At 39.0% G+C, this 11,035-nt stretch overlaps 1 protein-coding gene across 1 annotated transcript in view; it reads left to right on the top strand.

The window, feature by feature from the left end:
- Positions 1–11,035, top strand: part of STARD9 (StAR-related lipid transfer (START) domain containing 9) — an 85,362-nt gene that overhangs the window by 54,073 nt on the left and 20,254 nt on the right. Inside the window, exon 22 of the mRNA XM_009997763.1 lies at positions 6,952–7,142. Within this exon, the coding sequence (XP_009996065.1) occupies positions 6,952–7,142 (191 nt within the window). The remainder of the gene's footprint in view (positions 1–6,951; positions 7,143–11,035) is intronic.

Here is an 11,035-nt window from a genome sequence, read left to right as displayed (position 1 = left end):
TTTTTTTTTATCACTTTGACAGGACTACGCATATTATATTGCTTAACATTACCCTTGTGCTTACCTAGTGTGCTTCAAATGCTTACTTCAGTGAAAATGAAAAGCATTATGGTACTGCCTTCACTCGATTTCTATGAATGTCCATCTCCCACAGGAATAAGCTATGAACTACTTCTAATATTAGTTGTCTTTCACCTTACATAGTCCAGTGGTCTTTTTTTCATCTTCAATAGTTTTTTGGCAAAGTAAACTCGATTTATCCACTTAGTCTTCCTTTACAGCAACCAGGAAGTCTGTGTTTCTGTTCAGACAAGTAGTTTTGCACATGGAGGGGCTTATGATTAAGACATCTAGCCTAAGATCTGTCATATGAGAACAAAACAAGATACACGTGGCCCTTCAAATGTCCCATTTCCTGATGAAAAGTCAGTGTCATGTACTAAAAGGTGTGTCTGAGATACTTTGCAAAGAGTAATACAGGCCTAAGTGGACCACAGGGAGTGCTTATTTGCTCATCAATAAGAAGTCCACCTAGTGCAGGGTTTTGTCTCTATGAAAAAGAGATGCTTAGAGGAAAAGAACAGGGCAAGCTGTGTGTGTGTGTGTGTCTCTCTCTCCCCCCTCTCCCTTGATAGTTCTCAATGCTTTCCCAGCTGCTAGCAATCTGCATCTTAGAGTCTTCCTCTACTGAAAATTACAATAACATCTCATGTGTAATAGGTTCAGTGACGTTTTCTTGCCTTATTTTTTAACATTTTATGATTTTCTGTTTTTATTTTCACAGTCAAAAATGTAGCAACTGTAAAGAGAAAAGAAATTCTACTGAACTAAGGTAAGACTATTAATATACTTAAATGGTGCTGAAGCTTTTGGCCCCTCTAGCTTTGTCTCTCTCCTGTCTACACTGATTTTATCCAGAAGTGCAAACTATTCTTCGAGCTTTAATTTGATTTTATCATATTGAAACAGGAATCTGTACATGCAACTGAGTTATGGGCAACTGTGTGTCTTCTTCATACTCAATCTGGTGTAAATTGTTTGCACCTTTGTTGCATGTATAACCTGTATTTTAAGAGTGGGGTTTATGCTGAGACTGCTACTACTTTACAATATATAAGAACTTCAAAATACATTAAATTTTATGTCAGCGGTAGGTGCTGAGAATACTGATTAATATATTGAAAATTCCTTGGACAAACAGAGTTCTCTTCTAGTGAGAAAAAAAATGGCTTTATGGATAAATAAGTCCTAACATAGAACATGCAAAGCAGCAGATTAACTGCACACAAAAATAATTCAGAAATTGTTGAGCTTCCATAGGCTTGTGTGTTCTTCAATCAGGATCTGATGATCCTTTGATTTCTTTTGAATGTTTTATTTTGAACATATGAACATATATATTTATGGTAGTGATTACTTACAATCTTATCTCCCATGCTGTCAGTATGATGACATTTTTCTCATTTGCTTTTCATGGGTTGAATTACTAGTTCAACCTCTAATTCTCAAAATATTTTGAGAAATGAAAGAGAAAAATTTCTGCCATTCCACCCAAATAATAAAACTTTAAGCCTGAGACTTTCCCTGAAAAGGGATGTAATTCATTGTACTCTTACTTGGCTGCTTGCTTGTACACCCTACTCAGAAGAGGTCTGGTTTAGAAGTGTATTAAAAGGGCATCCTGAAATAAGTCTTTGCCTTACTCTTGTTTTGGGGGCTTAGGCAAAGGAAAAAAACGAAACAAAACAACAAACCAAAAGATGTTTTTTTTGCATGGAGAGGCTAAAAAACAAACAAACAAACCTGACCCAAAAAAGCACAGATGTGGATTTTCTGTAAGCAAATCAGCTAATCAGAAATCCAGATGATATTCATCTGCTGGTATCTTCCATGAAAGAGATTACCCTGTGTATACATTTCTAAAGGTCCCTTATATCTAAAGGCTTCTTACCCTGCTGGCCATTCGGACTGGTTTCTGGTTCCTCCCTTGCCCCCCGCCCCCCAGCTTTGGCTTTGAACTGAGCAAGTGGCATCTCTTCGGGAGGCTGGGGGAGGTGATAATACAAGGTCTTTGTATCTCCTTCCCCATTTTTCCTTCTGAGGAAGAGAAGGGAGAGGTGTGAGCCTCTGTGCTCTCTGCTCTGTGCAGCTGCCTGGTGCCTGCTGCTGCGTGATGCTCTGAGGCCCTGTGGGAAGGGGCCTGGGTTGGACACGGGTGGAGGGGGGGGAGGATGGAGCACAGGGGTGGATGTGTATCAGTGGATAGGCTTGTAACCCTGACCTGTGATTGCTCTCAGTGCTGAGATTTACAAGGGTGTAAAATGCCTTTCCAACATCTTTTTTTTTCGCTGTTTTATTATTAACTCTTCTTCCCCTGGAAAACATAATTTGTAAAAGAAAAATAGGACTTGAACAGACAGGAGAATGGGAATGCTAACTTGGCTGATGTTTCCTTTTGGAAAATTGGAAAATTTCAGCTTTTAGCAACAGTGGTTATTTTCACTTGAGTTTATCCATTTGAGCCTTAAGGTTTTGTTCCAGAAGGCATCCAGCCTCACGACAGAGCTATTGCTGCCATAGTTACTGAAAGCTGCATTATGCTGTAGCAGCCGCCAGCCTCTGCATCAGCAGCAGAAGTGTTTGGGGAAGAGGGGAGGAGAATTGCACAATAGGATCCCAGAGAGCTGATGACAAAACAGGCTGGAAAAAAATGTGGATTTACAGATGGTAATGTGGATTTAGCAGGCGTCATGCAAACTTTGTGGAGAGAAAAATGAGATGGAAAACCAATCCGGCAGCATTGGTAGAATATGAACATTTTCTTAGTAATCTGTGATTATCTTTATTTTAAGGTTGGTGTCCTTCTGCTGTTGTAATTTTACTCGCTGTTTTAAAAGGCTTTACTTGGAGGAGGGTGAACTGCTGAGACTTCTTGCTGCATTTGGTACACTTAAAAATCTGCATGCTTTTATGAAATTCTATGCAGCTTTTTTTTAATGTGCTGTATGCCTGTCCTGTGAAACCAAGATTTTCTGTATATCTTGATACCTGCAGAAATGAAGCTGTTTGTCCTCTGTACTGAGGTTATATTATTTGTTTCTAGTTTAACCATTCAAATATCTATTATACAAACTGATTGTTCTTTACATTGTCTATTAGGTGATTTAGTTATGAAGTTTTTGTCAGTCTGTTGGTGTTTATCTTGTCACCTTGTCACCTCATTTTTCCATTTAGTTTGTCTGTTATTTCCACAAATCAGCAGGGTTCTGTTGCTGTGACATAGCATGTTTAAGGTAGAAAGGCAGCATTCTTACTTCATGTGCCAGGTTTCAGCATTTTCTGTGAGAGACAGATTTGTATCCCAAACCAGCCAGTCATTTTGCTCTCACACTCTCATGGCCACAGGAAAAACACCTCCTGGCATACCTGTGTTATGTAAGTGGCTCTCCATGGACTTTCATTATCTTTTTGTTCCACTTGAGAAAACCATTTCTAAGAAGCAACTTCATAAAAAGCTGTTTAGTGTTCAATCTCTGTATTCAGAATTGTCTTTACTGCCCTCCCTGGTTTTTGTTTTGTACTATTAAAAATTAGGAGAAAGGCTGTACTAGAAATCATACATATACCTTCAGCAACAGTATTTTATTACAAAAACTTAAACCTCAGGGAGAGAGGATTGTAGCAAGTAGTTGCATCATCAGAACAAAAGCAGTAATAATACTGTAATGGTTGCTGTGCTGTGTTTGGTTTTCAAAGGTTTAAAGTGAAGTATGGGTATGGCTCTGCACTCTGCCTTTTTGGGGTGTAGTTGTAGCCTAGAGCTGTGATTAATCACATCGGTTTGGCCTGCGTTGTGCTCTGCTCTGTGTGCAAACATATGTGCCTGTTGGAACGGATCTTAGAGTTTCGTGTTAGTTCAGCAAAAAGCCATCACTGCACGTATGTGGGAATACACTAATTCTGCTGAGAACAGCAAACAACACACTTCCATGTGCATTGTTTGCATTGCTTATTCTCTGCTTTACATTGCTTTGCATTGCTTATTGCGATGCTTTGCATTGCTTATTATACTTTATGGATGGGGTGGTTGCTTTCATTGTTGGAAAGTATGGGAAGAGCTTGTGAGCCTCTCCCAGCTGCAAGCAGTTGTTCCCTAAACACCTCTGCAAGCACCTCTGCAAGCACCAGGTGTTTGGATTGAAACGCAACACAGTTGTTTCATTTCTGTTCTGGGTTTCAGTTTGTAAATATTTTGAACCCTGATAGGTAGATTCTATGGAAAGGGTGGCTGAGAGCTAAAAGTCTTGGTTAGGAAGAATATGAAGTGCTTTGTAAGTGGAAATTTATTTTATATAGTTTTAGTAAACAGTTGCAGAACAAGAAATCTTTGCCTTTTTACTATCATGATCTGCTTTTCATCCTTATTGGCAATGATTTACTCAGTTTGCTCAATCTCATACAGAATGGGGCTACTAATAATAAATTACTAAAATTCAGCTCTTCTATTACTTGACTTTCTGATATTTGATAGTATTCATGGATCTTCATCACTCCTCTTGGATGAATGCACTTTGCTTCTTTCACATGTGTCTCCAAGTGACTTGCCCCAGGTCATGCAGTTGCTCAGTAACAAATCTAGACTGACATTTTTTACCTTTCATACCAGGAATCAGAGCTTTTATATGTATGGTAGCAAAACAGTTTAGAACTACCCCATCATCAGAGAATGCACAGAGACTTAACATTTACGATTGCTATTAAGGTTTATTAGTTTTAACATACCAGCAGGTGATATTAGGGCTCTGTTATGTTTAGTGCAAAGGCATCCAGAGACAATTCTTACCCTGAAGACCTTGCAGCCTAAGTATGTGAAAGCACAGAGGTGATATAACTGCTCCAAAATCAGAGAGGTTTTGTCTCAGCTCAGCACTCAGTGGCTGCTCCATTACATTTCTCTTGGAAAATACGGGAGATAATCTGGAGGCTGCATTCAGGGAAAGCCTCTCTCGGAGATATAATCAAAACTATGGGAGCTTTTCCTAAACGAGGTCCTTCAGATTTAATACTAGGTTCAAGAAGTAATTCTCCTTTAGTTAACGAGTCTAGCTTTAAGCTCTGAGATTGTCCCCCAGTAGCTGGTGGCATTACAAATACCTGGAGATTTGCAATGGCCATATGAGTGTTTCAGTGCTGCAGTGAAGTGTCAATTCCAACCTACTTCAGCTGAACGAGAAACAAAGCATCCCACTCCTATCTCCTGGGGATCAATTAAAGTTTATCTGAGAGGAAAAAATTGCAAATCACAGATTTTTGGCATCTTTGTAGTCAAGCCAAGGACAAATAGATCTTGGAGCTGCCTATTCTCATAATTTCCTCCCATGGGTCCCAAACAGACATAAACCACTTAGGAGATGACAGTAGCAAAGCTTGTACTCTGACTGCTTGCACCATGCCAGACAGTCAAATGGAAGGTGTTCCTTTTCAGTTATTCTCACCAGCATTACATTTACATTAACATTAAAAACAAAACTACTTCTGTTTTCCTTAGGTGAGCAAAAGAGAGTCATGGTAATATTGTAAATTGTTTAGAAACTTCAAGCTTTTATGTAATGAGGCCTTCCCACTGCTTCATAAGAAAGTGAAATGTATGTTCCATGTAAAGATTTCTAGAAGATTTGCAGACTTTGGTTGCTTGATTGTGTTCTCTGTTTTGTCTGCTAATCTAGCTCATAGAATCAAAGGTATTGCTGTAGAAATGGTTACTTTGAACACATGCTTGCAGTTCTAAGTAGAGATGTTAATTTAGTTCCTATATAGCAAAGGCTAAATGCTCTTTTGACACAGGTGATCTGTTATTGGTAATGATTTTAAAAGCAACATGTTTCCAAAGTATTCCTTTTGAAATTATATTTTTGTTTTCTTTTGACATTAAGGGACTCTATAGTTTTGATACCTTTGCTCTCTTTAGAAGTGTAATAAATGGATCAGCATAATAAATACATAATTTACTTTGTTAGTAAAATATATTTACTTTTTTTTCAAGACTTAAATATTTAGTTTTCTGAAGTTACATATAACATGTTGTTTAGAAACCAAACAACACGCAAAGATCATATAACACCTTTATATATAATAGAACTTTAATATTAAAGAATTTCTGATTATATTGTGGGGACAGGTAGAATATATATTCCTTTCAGAGTGTTAATGTATTTTTAATATTATAATGAATTGTACTAAGAATAGATATTATTTTGATCCTTACTCTATGTGTGTGTGCATGTAAAATTTTGACCTCACAGTCAGGAACCAAACATCTTGGAGGGGCCTGTAAGACAGTTTTTCACAGTTTAGTCAATTTCTGATCACAATTCTGCTCCATATACAGAAGCAGTAACCTAATATAGTTGCTGCAGCCAACAGATAATTGGGAGCTCAAGTTCTTTCCTTGGTACTGCCAGAGACAATCAATGTAATCTCAACAATGCCTGTAACCCTTTCTAGGTTGGAGAATTTTTTTTATCTACAAAACAGAGAATAAAGTAATTTCTGTAAAGCACTTTGAAGACCCTAGATAACAAGTAGCCTATGTAGTGGTTATAAAACTTCTAGACACATCAACAACCCATCTCTCCAATTTCATTTTTAGAAGATCTACAGCAAAATGAAAAGTGACAATATTTTAAAAATTCTTCTTGCTATTATCTTTCCAATGATGGAATTTCCTGCTTTGCCACAAAAGCTTTCATGTTTGCTGGTATTTATGAAGCAGGATTGTACCCTGCTGTGACATGCATACATACAGCTATTGACCAGCAGGAGCTTTTGTCATAAAGTCATATTGAGCAAAATGGTATCTTAAATGTTGTCTTCTTGAGAAGGATGACTTGTTTTATTACAAATGTTTGGCATTTGTTTCTGGTTTAAATTAACTGTCAACATTTCTAACAGCAGAGAAGTAGATGCTGTGCATGAAGAGTACAAGCAGAAACTGAGAGATCAGGAAGCTTTCCACAGAAAACAGATTCAACGGCAGCAGCTCTATGTTGAGGATTTAAAGCAGCAGATCCTGAGAGGACAGATCAAAGCAGAGCGGGAGCTAGAAAATGACCAAGCACTAATCAACCAGCAGATCCAAGAAAGTGGGTACCTACCTCTTCCTTTCCCTTACTGCATTCTTTCATCCTCTTGATTTTTTTGGTCCTAGTTATGCTTGATATATGGGTGGCTTATTACTAGTTTTCTCTTATAATGGCCTTTCCCATAGGAACAGTTATTAAGCTTTGATTAACAGGACTAAAGGGCCTTTTTAATTAGCTCTGCTGGTCACTTCTGGGAGGGCAAGCACCAGCATGGTGCTCCTCTGTGGCACTGAGCCTCTTGCCTCCCAAGCTGCTCCCGGTCCTGCCTCCTTGCAGCTCTGCTCTGCTAGAATCTGTAGTGCAGCTCTGCCACACTGCAATGTAGAACGAGTCTGCAATTGGGTGTTCAGTTGTTCTGGAGATACACCTGCGCTTCATCCCATGAGCTGTTCTGGGAGATTGAAATTGAGATGACTGTGGCAGTTCCTACCATAAATTGCATGTCGGTTGAGATGCTCTCTTTACATAGGTCATTGAAGATGTCCCCTGTAACAATATAGACCATTTTCATGTGCTTTTAATGTATTCCATTAATTAGGAAAAACAGTGCCATGGCATAAGACCATGTCTCAAACTGAATTTTCTGTGGTGTCTCTGTGAATTTTAAACAGTTAAAAGAAAGAAGTAGGTGGGAAATTGAAGTTCTGAGCTAAAATCCCAGCTCTAGCTAAGGGAAGGAGAATTTCACTGGTGTTTATGTAGTCAGTGTTTCCTCACACACCTCCCCATGCCCCCTGCCGTTTTATAGTATGAAGAAAAATGTATGAAGGCACTGTGGCAAAAACTGGTATATGGAAAAAATCAAACTAATAATAAGATGCAGGTTTTATTTATCCTAAAGATGCTTAATTAGTGGTATTGCATTCTCCACTGCTGAGTTTGTTTTAAACCAAAACTGGTTCAAATAGGAGTTATTTCTAGGAAGTTCTACAGTGTTATGCAAGAGTACTGAAGGCCAGAGCGGTGATCAGATTTTGAATGGCAAGTAGCTGTGTCAGAAGGCAGAGCCAAGGTGTATTTGGAGAGGTATATTTTAGTGGCAGTGGCTCCTGGTCCCCAGCAGTGCTGCTGTAGGCAGACATAGTCAGCAAAATGTTTGGTGGGGTTAGGCTGCCCCTTAACAAGTTTACAGACGGATTTGGGAACAATTTAAACCTTGAGATGTTTTTGACCACTGAAAATGGGTAGTTATGGTGTCCCACAGTTTGTTTTCTAATGAGTGATTTGATCCAGGTTTCTTGATATGCAAAGTTCACCTGTCACAAAGGCACCATTCCCACTTGGCAAAACCTGCTATTGGTTCCTGGAGGAAGAAAATGTCTGTGAATTTTTGGAAGCTTCTCAGAATCAAACTCATGCAATCTGCCACCTTTTAATTATGCCAGCTACAATTAAGACATCAAAGGGAAATTGTGGTGATGGGATGTAGCAGAAATGGACTTGGGTTGTGTAGATAGTACTGAGAACCAGAATTACCCAGAATACCTTTATTTTGTGGCTCTGTAGACTTGTTCTCTGCTTCCCTCTAGTTCTGCCATTTTTGCTGAGTTTGTGTGAAACTTAGCCAGACAGGTAGTTTTTGCCATCCAAATAGAGTTCTTCACTTGGCAACTCACCAAAGCTCTTCACCTTTCTGTGCCCTCTGTGTCTCAGCTCCTGACAGAGACAAGTTTATGAGCAGAGATTAATTAGCATCTTAGAGCTCTGCTGCAGGGAAACCCATCTGCCAAATATTTTGCTTGCTAGAAACATGCCAAAGAGGACAGATCTGGAAATAAAGAGTTGAAGAAAAGCTTTTTATGTGAAAGGTAAAAATGTTATTGGGAAAATATAGCTAAAATAATCGCTAAAATGCTTCTCTTTTATTCGTAGAGTAACTGTAGAGTTGGAATTCCTACCTTGGTGCATGTGCTGTGTGCTAGCTGCCAACATAAACAGGACAGGAGGCTCATTGTTATAGGGATCACTAATGAAGTGTGTTTAAAAAGATTAGTAGTTACCAAGCAAGTGATGCTGACAATGCCTGTACACTAACGATTTCTTACATTAGGGAAGTTTCCACAGCCCAAAATTGCTCTCTTGCAGCTCAGCTGTGCAGAGCTGTGTGTAGCCCTCATTCACAACATCAGACTTCAATAACTCTTCATTTCTAACCCCCTGAAAAAGCAACGAAAGGATGCTTATTCAGTAAAGGACTGCAGACTGAAGGTAAACCCAGCCAAAAAAAAATGTTGCTGCTGCTGAAACACAAGTGCTTGGAAAAGCTTTGCTCCTTTGAGAAATGCTCCACTTGTCAAGGAGCCTTGCGTGTGATTTTCACATTGCTTTTCAGCTAAGGATATTTTTTGTTTGTTTTGTGCAGCTGAATATGTATTTTCTTACAGCAGCATAAAAATTAACAAACTGCCTCGTTAAGAACATATGTCCAAGCAACCAGACACAATCTGGTAGTGGTGATCTCAGTAACCCCTTATTTTGATTGTTACAGTTCATCATAATTCAGAAGCACTCTGAAAAACCTCTAAGCACATTCCCTGCATGCAATAGTCTTGCCTCCAGGGTTAAAAACCAATCAACCTTGTGTTCTGTGTTCTCTTCTGCTTCCCCACTGACTGCAAAGGTCAGGTTCTGAATATGTAGAGAAGACCAAGTATGTAAGCTGAGGTAACACATTTTCTTATCAAATTAGGTTAATCAGTTGGTTTGTAAGCATAATTAGCTTTTATGAAATATGGGGGATGTTAACAAAAGCAGATAAGCTAACTCTCTTTGTGGAGAAGAGTGGTGATTTTATGAAAAATATGCATTGACTGGTGGCATGACCTTGCCTTGTTTGAATTATGTTTGTAGGAGAGCATTTGATTTATTTCAAGTAGATTACATGCTAAAGTGCTTATGTACAAGATACGTGGGCTCCCATCAGGCTGCTTTGGCAGGTGCTTGTTGGAGCAGCCATAGCTGCAACAAGTAGTAAATTTGTGGTTGTTGCTCTACCTCAGCCAGGTGCCACCCAGAGCTTGTGCTGTTTGGGAAGTTTCCATCTCACAGGTTTAGAGAAGCTGGCAGAACTGTCTGGTGGCTTCCTTGTAGCCTTGTCTTCAACCCACTTGGGAGATGGTATGTCCATCCACAGGACTGGTAGCTGGTAGCTGTCCCTGCAGGTGAGGCACATCCCAGCTAGGGCAAAGAGAGGTCTAGGCTTCAGGCTTCCCAACCTTGTCTCTGATAAGAGTAAGCACAACATTTGCCATTTTCTGTCCTAAGCAAAGTTCCTGAGCGTGACTCTGGGCTCCCTCATTTTCAGCAGGGAGCTCATTTTCTCTCAGGGAGAGAGAATAGTTTGCAGGCGTTTTTTTGTTGGTTCAGTCAAGTTAAGGAGGAAAGGATGGGAGCAAAAGACACAAAGAGAAATGTTTCTTTTAGAATAGTTGTAGAACACTCAAATGCTGTGATGGAAAGTCAGGAACATTCTAAGATTGCACAAGTGCTTATTTTTTCAAGAGAAATGTACAAATTTGTTATCCAAAGGCTCATTAGTGTGTGCACATTTCCTTTGCTGCATTAACACAGAGGCTCTGTTTAGCTCTGAACAACTTCATCTTCTAGTTCCCTTATTAATTCTGCTCTCAGTGAGTGTACATGAATTCCCTAAGTTACACAGTTTAACATATAACTTCAGAATAATTAAAGCAGAGTATTTCACAGTCAGAAGCTAATGAAGTCATACCTCACTGCTGTGAATACATACTCAAGGTCTGAAAAGCACATAGAAATGAACTCATGTCTTTTAATACTTCCACTGTATTTAATAACAAAACTGAGGTGACATTTAAGTGTAATCTTTGAAAAATTGAAACGTCTTCTACTTCTTGCTTACAAACAAGGTCTAATGC

Source organism: Chaetura pelagica, unplaced genomic scaffold (genome assembly GCF_000747805.2).
Source record: "Chaetura pelagica isolate M959 unplaced genomic scaffold, ChaPel_1.0 scaffold280, whole genome shotgun sequence".
NCBI lineage: Eukaryota > Metazoa > Chordata > Aves > Apodiformes > Apodidae > Chaetura > Chaetura pelagica.
Note: the sequence above shows the minus strand (reverse complement) of the source record. Positions and strands in the feature narration are given on the sequence as shown.